The 21139-nt window shown below is 41.3% G+C and overlaps 1 protein-coding gene across 1 annotated transcript in view; it reads right to left on the bottom strand.

Annotated features, from left to right (window-relative positions):
- The window catches only part of yes1 (YES proto-oncogene 1, Src family tyrosine kinase), a 40441-nt gene that overhangs the window by 1617 nt on the left and 17685 nt on the right, over nt 1-21139 (bottom strand). Inside the window, exons 3-11 of the mRNA XM_012855912.3 lie at nt 20532-20631; nt 17279-17377; nt 16381-16484; nt 14168-14317; nt 11425-11580; nt 5336-5515; nt 4303-4379; nt 3561-3714; nt 2427-2558 (exon numbers count right to left, since the gene is read on the bottom strand). Of these exons, the coding sequence (XP_012711366.1) occupies nt 2427-2558; nt 3561-3714; nt 4303-4379; nt 5336-5515; nt 11425-11580; nt 14168-14317; nt 16381-16484; nt 17279-17377; nt 20532-20631 (1152 nt within the window). The remainder of the gene's footprint in view (nt 1-2426; nt 2559-3560; nt 3715-4302; nt 4380-5335; nt 5516-11424; nt 11581-14167; nt 14318-16380; nt 16485-17278; nt 17378-20531; nt 20632-21139) is intronic.

The following is a 21139-nucleotide window of genomic DNA, read 5'->3' as shown; positions in this document are numbered from 1 at the left end:
CTTAGTACAGAAACATTGTAAGGAATTTTGTACGTTCTACATTTTCTACACTCTACTAATCTAACAGATGTTAGAATGCTAGAATGTCCTAGTCAAAGTCCAAACTTTAATCCAACTCAGATGTTTTTTTTTTTGTCAAGATTAAAAATTGTTCGAAATATACTCGGCTAACTCTAGTGAAGAACGGGCAAAGCTTTGAGCTTGAGAAACGCAAAGTTGGTGTAACTGCACTGAAAGAAAGTCTTAAAAAACGCCGACTCAGGGAGGCTGAACACAAATCCACACAGATGCTTTACTGATTCTTAGTCGTAGATGAAAGAAAATGGTGTAAGAATTACATTTTTTTCTACAAAGCTCTGGACTACTCTGTGTTGCTCTGTCACAAACAATTTAAATAACACGTGTTGAAGTTTGTGTTTGCAACATAACAAAAATGGGAAAAAGTTCCTAGAGGTGTGAATACTTTTGCAAAATCTTAGTACTATATGTTTAATGACAAAAAAAAGCCTGAGCAACAGTAGAGATAGTAAAGACCTCTAAGACGGGGAAGACATAAATAAGAGGAGAGCAGGAGCAGGAAAAAAGATTAGTTGTGGGGACGGAAAAAATTGGCCAACACATGTTTTTCAAATTCCCATCACCGCTGTCCTTACATGGTCAGGGCAAACATGGAAAAGTCTTGAAGTCAAGAAAAATTGTGCTCTGATTAGATACTAGCCCAGCATGTACCTAAAAATGACATAATTGTGCCAACTACAGAGAATAATTGCCACATAAAAACCAGTTTTGAAGAAGAGAGTTTGAGAAAACCTGAGCGACCCAACTGGGCGCCGGGCTGTCATTTCCGGAGAGACCCGGAGTCCATTTTTAAAGCCGCGGCCCTGACAGAGCTAAGCCGTCGTTAGGAGTGTCGGCACAGATGCCCCAGAGCGGTGAACATGCTGCTGCTCTGTCACCACCGGAGTTGGCTTCAAGCAGAACACCAACCAGCGCCGCTCCGTCCCTGAGTCGTGGGTTTCGCTCTGAGGCGGGAAGACGGTGATGCTGAACCCTGTGACACGGCACAGAGGCCGCTCCGCTGGGAGCTCCACTGCAGCTAAAAGAGGTTCTGACGGAATCAGTGGCATGGCCGCAGCCTCGTCCCCCTCCCCTCCCCTTCTCTGTGGGAGAGTGGGGATCAGATTATCTCACACTGGGGGAGAGAGAGAGAGAGAGAGAGCGACGACGGGGCTCAGAGCAGCTGCTGATTCTGGGACATGATAGCTTGGTGGTATGCCGGATGCTGCGGTGTTAGCATGATTTATGGCTTTCATCTTAGAAGCACAGCTCCTAATTAAATGTTTGGTATTCCGCTGTCTTTGCGTGTATTTATTACAAAAAGGTAACTTGGAAGAGGAAACAATGCAATGTGCTCTAAAGACAAAACTGTGTCTAAACATCAACCACAAAAAGCCACAAGTGTGCAACACATAGCTTTTTAAAAAGAAATCAAGTCCAGAAGTAGGGCTGGACGATAATTCACAAACAATATATATTAATCGATAGACGTATAACGATGATAAGAAAAAAAGGGTTTAATAAAAAAGTTCAATAGAAAAACAGTTTTATTTCCTTTTGCATTCGAGCCATGTAGGTTAGTATCGCAGCGCCCTCCCAACCAATCACAAACACAAACCAAGCTCCGCCCCCCTTCAAAGAGTTCAAAGAACATGTTGTTTTTTCTTTTTTTTTTCAAAATTACAGTTTTGGTAAAAACTGAATAATAATAATAATAATAATAATAATAATAATAATAATAATAATAATAATAATAATAATAATAATAATAATAATAATACATTTTATTTTAAGCGCCTTTCAAGGGTCGAGTTTGAATCTCCAAATAGGTCGCTAAGTAACAGCATAAAATAGCCAGGGCTGCACTTAAAATATAGTTTTTTTTAAATTTGTTGGTAATTATTGATATCCATCAATCTGATTTAAATTTTATCGAGAAGCTTTTTTTCCAACCCTATCCAGAAGTAATTCAACTGAGCCGATTTGCACTGAGAGTAAGGCCACCGGAGCCAGATGGTCTGGTACGTCGTTGGGTCAGCCATATGACGGGCTGCCAGCAGAGCCGTGATAAAGGCACGGCCGGGGGGTGGCAGCAGGAAGACGCGTGCTATGGCTGGAATCAAGAGATCCCATTGGTGGAGGGGTTTTCCCCTTGACTGACGAAGTCACAGGACACCGGCGCTGGCTCCCACCAATTAAAGCCTTTTTCTATTCCCATCCGCACATGGCTGTTAATAAAAGCTTTAAATGAGCTCTGAAATAGCATCCTGAAGCACAAATCCTGACAAGACATCTTTCCACTTTCTCAAGACCACAGCGTGTTAAACTATATCTGGATCTGCCGATACGAGCAAATGTGTCCGACCTACCTGGATATGGAACTCGGCCCTTTGTCACCAGCTCTGTCAGTAGTATACCAAACGACCACACGTCTGATTTGATAGTGAAGCGACCGTATAGCGCAGCTTCTGGGGCCGTCCACTTGATGGGGAATTTAGCACCTGGGCAAAAAAGAGAGACTGACTTAAAATGTGAGGCACAAGGTCAAGAATAAAGCAAACGGCAGTAAAACTCATGAGCCAAATGTTTACATTCGTACTTTTACAGATTTGTTTTCCATTATGGGATGCCTATACATATATATGCACCTTCCACTGCACTTTAATTTAAATAGCTTCTGTCCAAACTTTATTTATACATTTTATAGTAATAGCTACCTGTATATCATGCTCACAATTCTGCCTACAGTAATAGCCATCTGTACATATATTCATAGCACATGTAAACTCTGTTATAATAACAATCATCTGTATATTATGCTATTGTACATATCTGTAAAACTCTATTCATAGTCATATCCACCTGTATATGACATTCGGTACATATCCAGCTGTAAATTTAGTTCACAATACTAGTTATCTATATATTATACTCATAGGACAAATCTATCAGTAAAATTCTTTTTATAATAGTATCCATCTCTATATTTATTCAGTAAAAACCCATATCCTGTACTTATGGAACCATTGTTTATCCTGCACTTGCTGCCATTGCACTTCTGGTTAGACCTAAACTGCATTTCGTTGCATTGTACCTGGGTAATGAAAATAACGTTGAATCTAATCTAATCTAATCTAATCTAATCTAATCTATACGACGTGCAACTTTAGGGAATTCAAGGAGCAACAACTTGAATTCATTGCAGGTTTCATCTTATACAGACTGGTTGCAAATTGTACATGCAGGCTCTAAAATGTAGCACACACTGACATTTGGTTAAAAGTTCTTTAGCAATTTATGGAGAAACCACATGTTTTTTGTAGCCGTGAGTAACTTCCTGGATAGGTTGCATCTGAATATTTAGCTGCGGGTCCATAGCAGGAACCTTTTTAGTTTTTACTCCCCTCTGAAATCTCTTTTTTGCACTCTAGATGTATTCTTAGATATGGATCAGCGGTCATGTTTCTGAGAGCACCAGCTGCACGAAGGAGCCGAACACGCACCTTGACGGGCGGTGTACTCGTTGTCCTCGATGAGTCGAGCCAAGCCGAAGTCGGCGATCTTACAGACCAGGTTATCCGTCACTAAGATGTTGGCAGCTCTTAGGTCCCTGTGGATGTAGTTCATCCGCTCAATGTAGGCCATCCCGTCTGCAATCTGGGACGTGGAGCACAGAGAAACGGGAAGATGAATCAACGATCAGAAAACGGGGTTATGGTTTAACATTTATATTTATGATAAACGTGTGTACTTATCCTCCGTTTTTTTAATCCAGACTGAGATGTATAAACTATGAGAGATGATGTGTTGCTGCAGCATCAGAGAAATTAGAGAGAAATCTTCAAAACGCAACCACGTACCGCCCTGACAGCCAGTCTTCTCTGCTCTCGGTCTGTGACAGCGTGATTTCTCACACTCTTTCCCCCTTTGCCGAGTGCAAAGACGAGCGCAGAGAGACAAATTAGGATCAGATCATAGCAGGAGACTGAACCCCCGAGCTCAAGTGGTCTCCGGTGAGAAATGCTTAAATGCTACCGGCACTAAAGCGGAGGAGAAGGAGGAGAGATGCGCAGCAGGGAGTGGGCGAAGGAAAGGGGATTATAGATATTAAATAGGTGAGCCATCCGAGGCTCAGAAATGAAGGATGCCCTGATTTTTCTGTGTCTGCGTGTTTAAAGCCGGACGTGTTCACACAGATCCTATTGTCCCTGTTGAGGAAAAAAAAAAGCTTTGTTTCAACCCTACCTGTGACGCCATGTCCACCAGCTGGGGAAGCTTCAGATGTTTGCCATCTCCTTCTTTTAGAAAGTCCAGCAAACTACCTGTAAGGAGTTAAAAAAAAAGACTACAGTCAAGCAGAATCAATACACCTGTGAGCACAAAGGCCATACGGACAAATAGAACTGCAGTTTAAAACCATAAAAGGCCTGCCAAGCTGGCCCACTCCAAGGAAACTAGAGTGTGTTTGCACAAGTAAGGTGGGACTTTTCTTCTGCACTAATCTCAACCTGAACATGGATCTTTACAAGTTAAAAGAAAAAAAAAAACAGTGTTTGATCTTGCAAGTATAATCAAAACACTAAACGCAAGTAAATGATCATAATTTAAACTGATGGAAGGTTATATAAAACCACGGCGTTGTTATAAGTGGGGAAACTGTTTAAAATAATTTGCTGCTTAGATGTTAGAAGTTATTTTAAATGTTTCATCTTTGACTCCCAGTCAAAAACGTGGACTCACCTTTGGCCTTTCCTTAAATTTGTATGACTTTCTACTAGGGCTGTGCATAAAAATCGATATAAAGATTAATATCGATATTTTTAAAAATGATTTAATATCGATATTCTGGCTTTCAATATCGATATACCTCCCAACCTCTAGGGGGCGTTATTACAGCGCAACCATTACAGTTCACAGCGAAGGAGAGCAAGTGAGACGAATTTGTGGAACGGCCGACAGGATTTTAGAAGCTCCTTTGTCCCTAAAATCAGATGTTTGGGCACATTTTTGGTTTCTGTGACACGTTAAATGCATTGAAGCAAATGCACTTTATTTTCCTGTTAATATGTCTGTGATCAATAAATAGAACATACACATAATATTTGGCTGATTTTGGTGATTGAATCACTGAGCATTAATTCAAAGTAATAAATATCGATATTGGAATCAAATCAAGCTGAGCTATGTATCGAGAATCGTATCGTATCGGCTCATCCTAGATGATACCCAGCCCTACTTTCTACGTTGCAGATGCATAGCGAAGACGGTGAATGCTTACCCTTTTCCATGAACTCAGTAACAATGTAAATGGGCTCCTCAGACACCACGGCGTAAAGAGGCACCAGTTTACTGTGTCTGAGCTTCTTCATGATCTGAGCCTCTTCCAGGAACGCCTCTGGAGACATGGTTCCTGGTTTCAGCGTCTTGATTGCTACTTTAGTCGTACCATTCCATGTCCCTGGGTGAAAGCACAACAAAAAGGAGGCGTATTAATATTCTGTTATGAGACACTTTAGAACGAATAAAGTGAGAAGGTAATTTAAGATTCGAGCTCGACTTGTTTTTGATATTGCTCATGTCTGGGAGTGCTACCATGGGTACAGTACGGTTTATAGGAGCATTTGTAGTAATTGTGTCCTTTATTTAAACCAGGAAAAAAAAAAAACTCATTGAGATTCAAACCTCTTTCCCAAGAGTGACCTGGCCGAGAAAGCAGCGTAAAACATGCAGCATAACCAATAAACTACACCAGATACACAGACACATAATAGTTACACATTAGGAGCATAAACGCCCAAACATCAGCCACTTCCTGGTTTGGGATCCACTTACTCACGCCCTGCTTACATACAATGAGTCGGAGCTGGCCTTTATAAATGGCTCATATTGACCGAAGTCTGCTAAATTAAAAGGACAAGCAGAGCAAAATGTACTCAGCATGCCATGTGAAATCAGGGGGGAAAGCACAAAAAATCCCAGAAGCCGCGATAAAAGGAGGATTGACAGTAAAAAGTTTCGTCAGAGCGGGAAAAAAAAAAAAAATCCTGAGCAAATAGAGCAGGGAGAGGCAGAATGACATTCCTGGGATTACCCAGTGGAGGCTCGCACGTAGAGGCTTGCTGCGGGCCAGCCTCGATTAGAGGCACGGCGATGAAAGACAAGAGTCGTGTTCGCTCTGAGGGCCCTGTCTCAAATGCGGGCTGGAGAAATGAGGCGCGTGACGCGACTGCAGAGCTCAAAAGGGACCGACAGCGATCGGGAATCGGCCTCCATCAGTATGTGGGCCAGTGAAGCAGCGTGATGTCACTACTGACACACACCAATTAAACACTTTACACACATCAGCTGCTTTCAGATTAAAGTTGCAGCAGCCATAAATAATGCAAGGAGGATGCTTTATCTCCGCGTGTAAGCCCTAATGGCTGTGTTACTGTAAGCCGGCAAAACTATTTGCTTTCTTTACTTATTCATAAGCCAAGTGTCAAGCATCAGTACTGCCGAGTCGATTCATCCTCGTGTTGCTGACATGGGGAGTACAACATAAATAGAAGGGTGGCTGGTGGAAGCAAATGAATCCCTTTGTGTCCTGCAGAGGAAATCAGAAAGGAACGTAGCTTTTAACAGCTATAACATGGTTTCACTTAATACATGGGTGACCTCACTGCTAACATCATGCCGTAGGGCGGCAGCATGGTGTTGTTGGGGTGCTTTTCTTCAGCTGGGACAGGGAAGACGGATGGCGCCAAAAACAGGGAAATAAAGGAGGAAAACCTGTCAGAGGCTGCAAAATACTTGAGACGGTGGTGTGGGATCATGTTCCTTCTGGACAACCACAAACATATATATAGTACCGAAATTGAAATGGTTTAGATCAAACAATATTGATGCATTAGTTTAAGTCCAGATGTAATTAAAAAAAAAGTATTTAAGCAGGAAACATGACATGAGAACAGCAAAGTTCCTCTGTTTCATCCTTTTGAGCCCTTTCCTCAACAAACATGCTGGACACAAAACTGTCTGCCCCTTTTTGGAAACTCAAATGCTAAGGTAATGATCTACATTCTGTATGGAATACATTCACAACGATGGTGCTTTTCGTAAATCTAGCTGGCCAAACTGCACTAATCAATAACATAATAGATAAACACAGTTTAGAATCCTAACCGTTTTGTCTTTGTTTAAAATTTAGAGCAAAAATCTGTTCTACAGCAGCCGCTCTCTCACACACAATGGGATTTCACCTCCGCTCGGAAACAAGGAATGACCGCTAATGGCAGGATGGCGACAGGAAATTTAGAATATTGTATATCTGTCCTGTAAGATTAAGTCTGTAAAGGGAAATCTGAATGCTCTTAAATCAGTATTGGCAGGTCAAAGGAGATCAAAAAGTCATCATAAAGTTCTAATTAGTGCATCTCTGTGGATCGCTCAGGCAGGGAGATGGGAAAAGTGTGAAACGTCCAGCAGAAAGAGCTGAACAGACAGCAAAAATGCTTTTTTTTAAATCGTCTTCTTCCGTCTGTCATGCAACATGTTGGTTTTAGAAATGTTGGTAACCTCTACTGTATATTCACAAAGACTTTTGGTAATGCTAGCTCTCAAAACCACACAATTAGCAGGTTTGCACAGCTAGCATTTTGTGGCCAATTGGTAACTTTTCACAACTTTGGAATTTTATGATCACTGTCTGCTTTATCTGATGCCGACCCAGGGTTCTCGCCAGCACATTTAGACCGTTACTCTTATTTTTTATGAACATAATGGCCAGTACGACATGGAACTGTGCGCCACGGATGTTTGAGCACAACATAGAAAAGTCAGTAAAGCTCTTGAAGGTGCATCAGCGCAGCTATAAACCTGCCAAACCACCCTAGCTAACGCTAGCGTTTATTAGCTTAACAAACAGCCCCCTTCGGCTGCATTACGCAACGCTCTGCTGTGGGAATACATCCAGGGAACAGAACGACACACCAGCGCGCACACCAGCTTCCAGACCCACCAACACTAGCACAGACTAGCAAACCCTCCAGCTGAACTCCACATCTTCACTCAGATTTTCAACTAGTCTCTGGAGCCGTGTGAGGTTCCCTCGTGCTTCAAATGCTCGGCCGTCAACCCAGTCCCCAAGAATCTCACCAAAACTGGGTTAAACGACTGTACGCCTGTGTAACAGGCATCTGTGGTCATGAAATTATTTGAGCAAATGTATTGAAGCGTCTGAAAAGACATCACAGGCCCCCTGCTGCACCCCTGGCTGTTTGCTTACCAGACCATGCAGTCAACCTGGGGCTACACTGTGTCCCCTTTCAACACCCTCCTCCCAGAGATCCTCCACCAGACGTTTACACAGGTCACAGTACCGGCCTCCACCTGTCAGTGGATCACCAGCTTCCTGATTGACCAAGAGCTGCAGGTGAGACCGGGGGGCATCTTCTCCCGCACAAGAATCAACAGCACCGGCGCACCCCAGGGTCGTGTTTTCTCCCCAGTCTGTGAAAATCCTGAAATTTGCAGATGACAACCATCACTGGTTTGATCCAGGACATTGAGGAATCTGCATCCACAGGAGGTGGATTGGTTGGTTGGTTGGTTGGTTGGTCCACTGATGCAGTCAGAACCACCTGGAGCTTAACCAGCTGAAGACCGTGGAGATGATGGTGGATTTCCTGAGAATACGCCCCTCACTTCCAACCGTCATTATCACCAAAAACAGTCAGCTGTGGATCACGTCTAGTTCCCAGAAACCACCGTTTCTCAGCACCTGAGACGGTCCTCGCACAGACACTATTTGGAAGAAGGCCCCGCGCTACCTGCGGCAAGTCAAGACGTACAACCTTCCACAGGAGCTGCTCATCATCGTTCTACACTGCCCACACATCCTGGAGACAAACTGCTCAGGCCTTTAGGCTAGCGCTATAGATCGCTGAACAGTTTCTTCCCCCAGGCTGTCACCGATACACTTAACAGTGGCCATATTGCTACCATGCATATCTGCACCAATCCAACGCCTAGCTGCTTTGAAAAAATACTGTATATGTATACATTTACAGATAATATATTTGTTTCCCTTTTTATACGTTTATATTTACTTGTCGATTGGACATATATCTTTTTTTTGCAACACATTGTGAAGTAAAATGGCCCCACTTGGCGAAACCACAGGTGAAAATCCCTTTTGTTCGTCCCAGGACTCTCAACTGTCACGCAATGACCGTGTGACACATACATTTCCCTGACTGCACACGCAGACACGCCACACATGGCATTCCTCACGCAAAAAAAAATAAAAAAGCCCATCTGGGCTGCGGATGATCCGTTCACAGCACTGTCCATTCAGAGCCCAGATTAAACGGTGCCTTCTGCGGAGCTGGTTCAGCTTCTGTCACAGATTGTGGCCATCAGTATTTCCTGCTGCAGTTAAGAATTTTGGTCTTAACTTTATTCAGTGATTATTTGTGCATTTTGGGGTTTTGTTTCATTTGATCCATCCATGCGGGTCTATCTTAACCTGATTCTCGCCAGATGTATGTCGCTCCGCCTAGCTCCACTCACATACATCTGGGACATCTCCCATAGAGAGTGATTTCTCCAACCAATTTTATTGTCCAGCCAATCAGGACGCAGGGCTGGAGTTTCATAGATGTGACGTAGTGGAGAAGCGACCGTGACGTGAGACTGTTTTGATTCAGACAACAATGGCGGCTCGCATCGAGGAAGCAAGCGTTAGCATTGATGCTGCTATTTCTTCCGTGTTGTCCAATCTACCCAATATTGTTTCATTAAAAGAACACCAGAGAACGGCTCTGAAGGCTTTTGTTGGTGGAAACGATGTTTTCGCCCTTCTCCCGACCGGATTTGGCAAGTTTTGTTTTCCAGGACGCGCCCGCGGCGGAGCGGTTAGCGCGAACCATATTAGGAGGCCTTTAGTTCTCGACGCGGTCGGCCCGGGATCGACTCCGACCCTCGGCGCTTTGACCCTCTTCCTGTCAGCTCACTGTCAATGAAACGCGTGCCACTAGAGCCGCAGACACATTTAAAAAAAAAAAAAGTTTTGTTTTTTCCTGCGTCGCTCTTATCAGCGTCACGAGTTAGCTTCGGTGTGAGTGGTTGAAATAGCACGTCGATAAAGATGACAGACAAGTGGCTTATCCAATCATATGCAAGGATTTTTGATAAGGCCCAGCCTTCAATAAAGGCAATTCCTATGGAGGTGTCCCAGATGTATGTGAGTGAAGCTAGGCGGAGCGACATACAGCTGGCTAGAGTCAGGTTAGGTCTATCTAGAAACCAAATGTGTTTTTCAAGAAGCAGACAGCTGGACTGGACTCAGGAAGGTGGAGTTCTGGTTGCAGCAAACAGAATTTCTGGAGATGAGCGACAATCAGAGAAAACATTGTTTTTCTTCACAAATCTGGAAACGACCACAGAGCCGTTTACTTGTTTAGAAGGAGCAATATTGAGCGTAAATGTTGTGAATGGAGTTAAAACAGACGTGATTGTCCTCATTTTAGGCAGACTCGGTATGTTGAAACAACAACGGGAGAACAGCTTTGTGTAACTTTTTGTTTTAACCCACTAGCTGAACAATAAACTGTCTACACTCCACTTTCACTTTTTAACAAAAGTCCTCCTGGACAGCAAAGCAAACCCCCCATAAAAATAAACACATTGTCATGCTGAACTGCTGAAGTTGAGAGGTCTGATTAGCCCTAAGTCTAAATCTAACAAATACAATAATATTTATGGAACTATAAACCAAAATGAAGATACAGAAACTAGAAAGAATGAGTGAAACAGCAGTACACTGCAAAAATAGACCTAAAAATAAGAATTTTTTTCTTGAAATGAATGTATTTTTCCTTGATTTGAGCAGGTAAATAGGACTATTTGCCAATGGAATAAGAATTTTGCACTTAAGATAGGAACAATTCATCTCCATCATCTTATTTCAAGTGCAATATATCTAATTATGTTATTTTAGGGGGAAAAATACTCATTCCATTGGCAAATAATGTTATTTACCTGGTCAAATCAAAGGCAAATACATTAATTTCAAGAAAATTTTACTTATTTTTAGTTCTCTTTTTGCAGTGTAAGCATTAGCTGACGAAAGGAGAGAATTGACGAAGCAACTGATTTTGCCTTTAGCTGACATCCTAAGGTAAAAATACAACAATGAGAAAAGCAGCTATTGAAACATTTCTTGCACAACCCGCCTCCAGAGGCCAGGAGAAATCATTTAGTTGAGTCACTTCCTCTACTGTAAGCGCCGAACGTATTTAGAGCAAGCTCGAGCGCATCACGGTCCACCTAATTAATCTCTGCCATACAGCATTATGCCTTAGTGCGCTCCGATCTGCGTCTTACCCGTCCAGACTTCCCCGAAGCAGCCCTGTCCCAGTTTGACTTCCAGTTGGAGGGACTCTCGTGGGATTTCCCAGGCGTCTTTAGCAAGTCCCTGAGTTTGAGGCTTCACTGTGGGGCACACGGTGATCAGCTTGTAGCACAGACCGTCCACATGTTCTGAAAGAAAAATAAACGAGTTAGCCTCATGATAAAGCAATCATGATGGACCAGTGTAATGATCATGAAATGCCGGTTTTAATGGAAATGTGTTAAAACCGCGCATTCAACCGTTTTTCCATTTAACTCTGGGAAAAGGTGGATAAGCAACATGCTGTATTCAGGCACTGACTAAGTGGGGATGGATTAAACCCTCTACAACCCCTCCCTGAATATTGGCTTCTGCCAGGAGATTAAAGACAGCATTTAGAAAGATGTTGGTACTTATTACAGGAAACAGACAAGAGCAGGATGGTAACAACAGCAGAGCTCAGAACTGAAATGTTAAGCAGTCCCTTCCTTAACAACTCAATATATTTTTTTCTTGAACTCTTTGCAATATATATTTTAACATCCTGTTTGTATTATAAAGCTTTCTTATGGCAGACTCAGACAGAAGGGGATTTTTTGTCAAAGCAGCTGACTGCTTATCAATATAGTGCAGATCAAAACAGGCATTTTTAAACAGCATCACATGATTTGCTTCCAGGGCATAATGGTGATGAAGTCTTCTGCTCCTTACAAACTCTTATCATTACGTTAAAAAAAAAAAAAAAAAAAAAAAAAAAACTAAGGTAAAGCCAAAATTATTCAAACCACAGCCATAATTTGGTTTCAAATTATTTCACTCAACCATATGTTTTGACTCACAGCAAATGTGATGAGTATCTCTCAGTAGTCAATAAAACATTGTAAAAAGAGTATTGCATTTGAAAAAAAAAAACATCTTTTTGGAATATGGAAAAATCTTTATTGGCATTTAATCACCTAATTCCTACAACTGCTGGGCTTATGAATGCTTCCAGTGGTGTTTTTTTTAGGATTTATCTTCAATGATTAGCTCTGTTTGGCTCCCTCCACAGATACTCACTAGTATGACGTTCGAGTCAGGGCTCTTGCTAGGACATCCCAAAACACCAATATTACTTTAAGCGGGAAGAAACAGGTTGGTAAAATTAAAAGATCACTTTAAACCTAAAACTATCAGGGCTATGGATGCTTTTGGGCTTAACTGCATTACACAGCACCAGTAAAGATTGTTTCACACGGCAGGAGTTTTAGCCCGATTTTCGGCCAAGTATTTTACAATCATGCCGAGATGGATTCTCGTGTTTGTATACGCATAATTACTCTGAGAATTCAGGCATTTTCAGGGATCGCCATGATTTCCTGGCCAAATCAGACTCCAACTTCAACACGGAGCATGTGTCCTGGATAAGCAGGAGACGCTGGCTGGATGCATGGAGTCCTTTACAAGAAGGATCAGACCTGACTTTATCCGCTGAGGGGACTGAGTGTAAGACTTCCTCCTAAATAACTTTTTTTGACTCTGTGGTTGCATCAGCCATCTTTAATAGTGTAGTTGGTTGAAGCAGCAGCTTATCTACAGCTGAGAGGAAGCGGTTAGATAAGCCTATCTGGAAGGGCAGTTATGTCCCCCCTCGACCTAGTCTAGGTAAGGGGTAAGAGGGGTAAGAGGTCTCCAGCAAAAAATGACTTTACTGTTCATGGATGGGGTCCCTCGCCCCATGCATGATGCTGTTGCAGAGTTCACGTGCTCATTTGATGACAGACTGTTGCATCTTCAATGCACAAAGGAGAATTACCGCAGATCCTTTCTCTCTCCTAGCAGCTAAGCTGAACAGGATAAATGATGACACTCTGACTGCTATTAGGTACTGCGATGAACTCCTTAGACTCTTTGTCAGACACTTTGCTGGGTTTCTGCATGATAAGGCCCGGCCTCATGTGGCTAGAGCATGCAGACAGTCAGTGGAAGTGAAAGACTTGAAACCATTGACTGGCCTCCATGCTTCCCTGTCCTAAATCCAGTAGAACATATCTGGGACATCATGTTTAGTCCCATCCAATGCCACCAGGCAACACCTCATAATGTCCAGGAGCTCAGTGATACCCTGGTTAGGGTCTGGTAGGAAATACCCCAGGACACCATCATCACCTCCAGATATTGTCAGCCATACAAGCACATGGGGGCCATACAGACTGCTGAGTATCATTTTGAGTTGCTGAGGAAACATTTCATCAAACTGGACCAGTCGGCTCGTCAGTTTTTCAGTTTCACTTTCTTGATGACTTCAGATCAAGCCCTCTGTGGGTTGATCATTTTCATTATTAATTAATTTTTCATGACGTGGCATCTTTTTGTTCCTAACACGTTACCCATTCCATGTCAGTAGGGGTATCCAGTGTAATTTGATTTCTAATTGAGATCTGGTATGTTTTTAAAGTGTTCCTTTAATTCTTTGAGAAGTGGATTTTCCTCCGGAGAAGAAGGCATTCTGAAAGCGTTTTAAAAATGACCGACATCTGTGGCATTCAAAGGCAAAATTCACTACCTGTCCAAGACCATTGGCTCAAGTCTTTTTGTCCTTGCTAACACCTAAAACATACAATTATGGCCCGCTTCCAAAACCAATAAACGTGCAATCCAAAATCCAAACAGTTCTACCGCAAGGACTTTGTTTATCACAAAAACAAATATGTGTGTAATGGCTACCTGAGAATTAAGTTTTATTAGGCCGCATACCTGAGTAGTGTTTCACCAGCTTCTGTAGTGTCTCGAACTGCGCTCGTGTGGTAATGTAATAACCACCGCTGTCCATCTTGCGTATCTTGTAGTGTTTGATGTTGTCTCCCTTCATCTCATCCCAGTCGCGTAAAGACATTGAGAAGGCCCCTTGAAAATCCAAAGACATGAGGTTAGGCGTTCATCTCAGCAAAAAGAGATAAATAATAGAATAACGCATGGTCACTAAATGCTAACTGAGGAAGACTGCATCTCTGAACAGAAATTGAAGTAAACATGCACAGAGAAATCAGATCATGAAAGAAATCCAGTATTAGCAACACAAAGTGACTTGTATGTGAAAATGTATTTCTTTGCACATTTTGCATTTAATTGTTCACTAATGTGTGCACTCATAATTTAATAAGAAAAAAGTTGTAAAAAAGTACAAATAATAAAGAGTCATTTAGCATTTCGTCGTTCAGATGGGTGCAAAATCCTTCCAGCAGGAAATGTCAAGACTTTCGGCGAGCGATTCAAAATGGCGGAATGGAAATTTAAACTGTCCTAATTAGATAGAAGGAAACTCAACAAAACTCAATAAATTAAACAAGATTGCTCCTAAAATGACATAATACGTGTGCTGTTATATCAAAACAGAGACCAGATGGTTCTGAAAGTTACGGCCAAGCAAACAAACGGCGAAAACAAAACCAGCATGATGCAGACCATGCAGCCTAACGAGGAGCGTAGAGCTGGGCGATATGGCTTAAAAATAAAATCTCCGATATTACTTTACCAAATCTGATTAATCGATTTCTTTTTTCCTCCTTTTCTGTTCATAAAAAGAAATGAAAGAAATTAATTTAAAAACTTGCTTTTAAGAGCAGGCTTCACATCACTTGTGTAACTTCAAACTAAGTTTAAAAAAATAAGTAAATGAGTAAATTAAAATGCCTCGCATTACGGTACAAAAAAAGGTTTCCTTTTACACTATTTTGACAATATATTTTCCTAAACATATATTCAGCATTGCGTGCTGATCTCTTCACGGAAGCCCAATGATTAATTTGGAAAAATAAAATCCCGATTTTCCAAAAATTTATTCTTAAAAAAATGTAAACTCAAATTAATCGATTAAACAAATTTATCGCCCAGCCCTAGAGGAGCGTGAGCTGACGACAGCAAACATAATTCAGAATTTGTGCAAAAATACCCAGAAGGAAATGTCAAACCTGCAGGACCAAACAACACAAACAGTTTTTGTTCTATTTTCAGTTTTATGACAAACTTAAAGTGGTAAGGCCTGTACTGCAGTTTAAAAATGTCTAACCTTCTTTGAAGCTAGTTTTTGTCCTTAAGTTTTAGGACCAAAACTAGAACTAAAGAAGAGCTGTTTATTACTAATAGCAAATATCAAAGAAAGCTTAAAACATCGACGACGTTATGAATTTGTCTTTGTCTACCACGCACACCCAGCATGAGGTCATGGCAGGAAGGCTACAAAAATGTTATTTTCAATTATCTACTTTTATAGTTTTTTTATTGTTCATCTCAGAGAGAAACCAGATTTGGCTAAAATTGATATCAACAGGGGAAACCCTGACAAAATCTGGAGACTTAATTAATATAAAACTAGTAATCAGAGCATCTCTATGAGGGCGCTTTCACACCGGACCCATGCATATTCTCTGACACAAATCAAACAGGCAATCTCTAATCTACTTGAAAATGATCCCCATTTTAGTAAATTTACACGTTGATAGCAAACAGAGCTCCTGGCAAACAACAGAGAGGCGGAGCGACATCTCCTTTTTGTAAAACGTAGGGACAAACGATCAAAATGCAAACATTTCAATCCTCACTTGGTGTCTGTGTAACCCCAGCAGCTCGCTGCAGTCTCTCCCACTCTTCTTTTTTTCCTGTACTGCAGTTTTTGATTCAATGTGAGAACAGCTTGCCATACTCGCTTGCTGCTCATACTAGGAGACTGTTTGTGGTGGCGCCCCAAACGGGCAACCGATTTAACTGCATGATTGAGTAAAGGTTTCAATAACCTACAAAATTTGTTTCATTTGGCAAAAAAATCCTCAAAAGGATGACAAAGTTAACGGCACTCGATTCAGGAAGACATCGAACCCTTTAGACATGAGGCCTTTCAGATAAGGAGTCCAAAAAACACACCACAACTGTAGACATAATAATCTTTTTTCTTTTTAAAAGTATCTCCGTACCTTTTGTTGTTTCGCTATCTCGTATCAAAAAAGTGCCCCTCTGATTTCCCGGATGCAATAAAAGACGCTCAGCATCTCTTCGACTCAAATTTCCAAAGTACCACCTGTGGAAGGAGGAGATAAAAGCATAAGTCAGAAACCTAAAGCAACTGCACACAGCATGGGACGTTCTTATCAACACAAGAAGAACACGTTTCTGATGCAACGCCTGAATGCTGGACACCTGTCTCGTTAACGCATCATTAAAAATCTGGATGGTTTTTTTTTTTTTGTGCCACTCATATCTTGCTACCAAGTAAATAGGGCACCGCTGTCTATAACTGGGTTTAATAAATATTTTGAGATTTCAAAAATTGTTTATTTGCTTAAATAAGTAATAAGCTCGCAGCTCTAAACAATCCTACGTCTTTGAAAAAAAAAAAAAAAAAAGACATCCACGTCTATTTTGAGACACTTCAATGCATTCAGTCAAGAGTCGTTTCACTTGGCGGCATCGCATCCTGTCGATAACAGGTGCTCGCTTTCGCTAGACGTCAGGGAAGAGTTAATTGCCTGCTTTTTTTCCCCCCTCAGTGTTTTAAACATCCGCCATTAATGAAAACGTCAGAGAGCTAAAGAGAAGTCGGATCAAAAATGCCGCTGTCACACCGGAGGAAGTGAACCATGAGAACGCCACTGGGTGCGCTCGGTGAAAACAGGGCAATATTGTTGTGCTTTCCCCGTTCCCTCTCTGCCAGACAGTCGCTGGCATTTTTTCCACCGTGATCAGAAGGAAATAAGTCGGCAAGTTGGTAAACAGGAGGCTAACGAGCTGAAGAAGAAGGGATCTAAAAGATAGTCGGAAAGTTTTTACGGAAATGCTTGGAAAAAAAAAAAAAGTACGAGTCTGGCTCCTCACTCTTCAGCCTGTATGGAGTCGGCCGGGGCCACGTAATTGCTGGGGATGTAACCGCTCTCGCCTGTGTTGATGGAGCGGGCTTCCCACCAATCGCCTTCCCTGAGGAGACAAGCAAATTACCGATAAGAAGCATGTCACACAAACACACGGGCATAGGAGAGAAATCCGCCCACTCTCACATTAAGTCTGCACCGTTTACATAAATGAAGCAAGGTCACTTCACACGTCAGGCGGCTGCATCAGAATTTTTAGTCATTGCATTGAGGGTTGAGTTTGGCCTTGTGTTAAAAGCTCTGCTTTTCTCATCTAAGCGTGCTAATATTATAATATAATAAGAACCCAAACAAGACTTCAGGTGGCAACAACACGACAGCTGAGCATTAATCAGCATTTACTAAACGGCATTGACATTGTTGCTTCTACTGGTCTCATTCATTAGGTTCTCAGTGGAAAATGCATTTTAGTTTTAAATCCATCTTTGGTTTTTATGAATCCATCTTTAGGAATTAATATGAGAAATTGATTTAAGACACAGCCCAATGCCATACTCCTTTTTTTTATTTTTAGAAAAGTCTCACGAGGTGAGCTGCAAGGATTTCAGACAACTTTTACAGTAAAGCGTCACAGGTAGGGATGGTCCTGCTATACTGGGGCGGGGCATCCATTTAAATTTCCAGAATTAATTGGATTTGGATTCTCAAGATTTAGAATCGACTCGTTTCGATCCGATCTCAAATCGGATTGCTGGTATTAAAACATTTTTTAGCTGTTACCTGAATTACATGTGTGTTTTTGCAACACCTTGATACTAGTATATTAATATTCAACAGCAAATTAATAAAGTAATGGTAGTTGATGGTGGCTGCAAGGACCAAACTCTCTCCCTGACTGAGACAATTGATTTCACAGACATGCTATGGGACAGAGGACCCAAACAGATCCAGGGTAGAAAACAGAGCATGCCAGATATATCTACAGCTGCTATTTGGACACTAAGCCAGTGCATTTTATAAAATATGACATATAAAATTCACCTCCTTGAGTGGAGTGTGAGCCGGAAATGCCTGGTTATATGAATTAATAAGAGAATCGATTCAGATTTGGAAAATCTGTTGTTTTTTAACACAGCGTATGCCATACTACTCTTGTTTTTCTTACAGTTTAATATCCTTCCACTGAGATCCTTCTAACGAGAGTGTGCCACAGAGGACAACCCACTCTGTTTTGATGCCACTCATTCATCCGATTCCCAGCATCTTTGCAGTTCCAGTTATCCATGTGTGGACATCAGTTACAGAAAGAGTCGTCCTGCTCTATAGAATACCCGCTATGTCTGTATAACTATACATCTAGTGTTACAGCAGAGTGCTGCACTGTGTTCAGGCCTCTCCCAGGAGTCTGTTGGTCAGAGATGAACCTCAGCTGAGTGGGTCATATCACACACAGACAAGCTGCAGAAATGACCGATGGGCCTACAGCATATAATTTGCTGCTCATTAGCAGTGGCCATTACTGGTTATGTTTCCATGCACAACACTCCGTGATCAGACCGAGCTTTCACCTTCCTGCCCGATCCGCACAACCCACTGCTACCACCACTGCCAGGATTAGCCAGCCTTCTGCAGGAAGCCCTGGGTTGAGACATTACTGCACTCCCCACTTAGCAACACTTGTTGTTTGTCTTCCATTGTTACAGGATGAGGGACACGGGTCACAGTTTGACCCGATCCGTAGGACTTGATCGGGATAAGTGATGGACGCCGTTCGGATTAACGATCGGCATAAACCGCCAGTCTCATTTAGAACATAGTTTCAATCCGACAGAGCTTAACCCGATCACAACAGACAGATTGGCATGTTTATGGGATGGATTTTCATTCTGATCGCCGTTTTATTCCGATTGCTTGTGTCCATGTGATCACAGCTAGCGTGAAGCGTACACGAACCCTTAGTGCACTAAAGACATTGCATCAATTCCACAAACTGCATCATTTCCTAAATTTAAACAGTGGATTTAAAATGTTCTTTTCCACAATTCAAACTGCAGTTTCCAATCTTTGAACACAGGCTGGTATTCTCTCCTCCTCAAGGTTACCAAACTGTGAGAGTCCATTTACTGTAACTGTGTATAATGTAGTTCATTGGTTTATATATATATATATATATATATATATATATATATATATATATATATATATATATATATATATATATATATATATATATATATATATATATAAAAACGATGAATGTATGCAACATGTAGCAATACCTATATGTTCAACTGCACATTAATAGAAAAAGAAATATCTTTGCAGATTTGAACAAAAATGTAAATATGATAAAACATAAAACACTGTTTAGCCTTTTATACTGACTTTAAAGAATATTGTCATGTTAAGATACAGATGGTTACATGTTTTGAAAGAAACATTTAGCCAGAAAAACTCTCTCCTTTCTAAATGCTGGTAAAGCCTTAAAATTCAAAGATTACTCAGAAAAAGAAAAAAAAAAACTCTGCAAGGAAATAAAACGTCTTAATCAAAATGTATTCGACCCAAATTCAGTGTAATCAACAGGCAGATCTGAGGGCTTAAATTTAAGACGGAGGAGCTGAGATGTAGAGACAGTACGTCTGGTGGCATTTAGAAAAAAAAAGAAAAGAAAAGTGGGTTTAATCTATACTCTTCCCACCTCTCCTCTGAGCAGATGGCATTATCATCGCTATAAAAGCCATGTGAGCCAGACAGCGGTGGGAAGGAAGGAGCCATATGATGAATTGAGCAGAGCGGGGTCTGTGCGGCGAACTTGGACCCCTGCCCGTTTCTCTCAGCTGTGCACACGTGGGAAAAAGATTACGGCGCAGCAGCTGATAGGGAGATGGCAAAAAAAATAACAAAAATTTACATGTAAAAATAGTTTTTTTTAAGTATTTCTTTCATACCCCAGAGTATTAGCATTTATGCGTTTTTATTAAGAAAAATGTTCAAGTTTTATGGTATTCAGGTTAACACTTTAACCCACATTTTACTCAATAACCCAGAGGAATGATCTGTGCGGAGTAATAAGCGATGGTAACTTAACAGATGGCCCATTAAGGAAAGCCATTAACCCGGACTGACCTCAGCCCTGATATCAGACCCGCACCAGACAAGATATTTAACAAAGGAAACACACAGACTGCACGTAAAAAAAAACTATAAAACACAACCACGGAGCAGCAATTTCTCCCAGCAAAAGTACAAGTACTCACGTGTTGTTGATAATCTGAAAGCGATCCCCTTTGCGGAACGACAGATCGTCTGCCGTCCTTGCTTCGTAATCATACAGGGCGACAAAAAAAGTCACGCCACCTATAAAAACAACAAAAACGGAGGCTTAAGTATCTAGAAATAGTATATGGTATTATATATATATATTTAAATCCATAGTTTTCCACCTTTATTACCTATTTAAATTAAAAAGCTAATTACTTTAAATAAATCTATAAATGTAAATGGATTAAAATATCCTCGTTTAACAGTGTCCCACTTGCAGCTACCTCAGAGACGGCTCTAAAAATACAACCGGTCCCCTCAGCTGTGATTTACATTATTCATTATTTTTAGCAACTTTCCAGGGATGACGATTCTTCCTGCTGTATTAAAATCCATGGTTATCAGCTTAGGCGTGAATCTAAATGTTGTATGAAATATTAATTTCTGTAATAAACAGACTGACAAGGCACAGATAGACAAGAGAATCAGAATCAGAATCGGACATGCTTTAATAATCCTAGAGGGAAATTACTGAAAGAGAACTCCTTTATGCTGAAGTTGTGGGGGACAGAAATCAGATTCACAGCAACAGGTCAGGGCCAAA

The sequence above is a fragment of the Fundulus heteroclitus genome, chromosome 6, assembly GCF_011125445.2.
Source record: "Fundulus heteroclitus isolate FHET01 chromosome 6, MU-UCD_Fhet_4.1, whole genome shotgun sequence".
NCBI lineage: Eukaryota > Metazoa > Chordata > Actinopteri > Cyprinodontiformes > Fundulidae > Fundulus > Fundulus heteroclitus.
The sequence above is the reverse complement of the archived record's forward strand: the minus strand, read 5'-3'. Positions and strand labels throughout refer to the sequence as shown.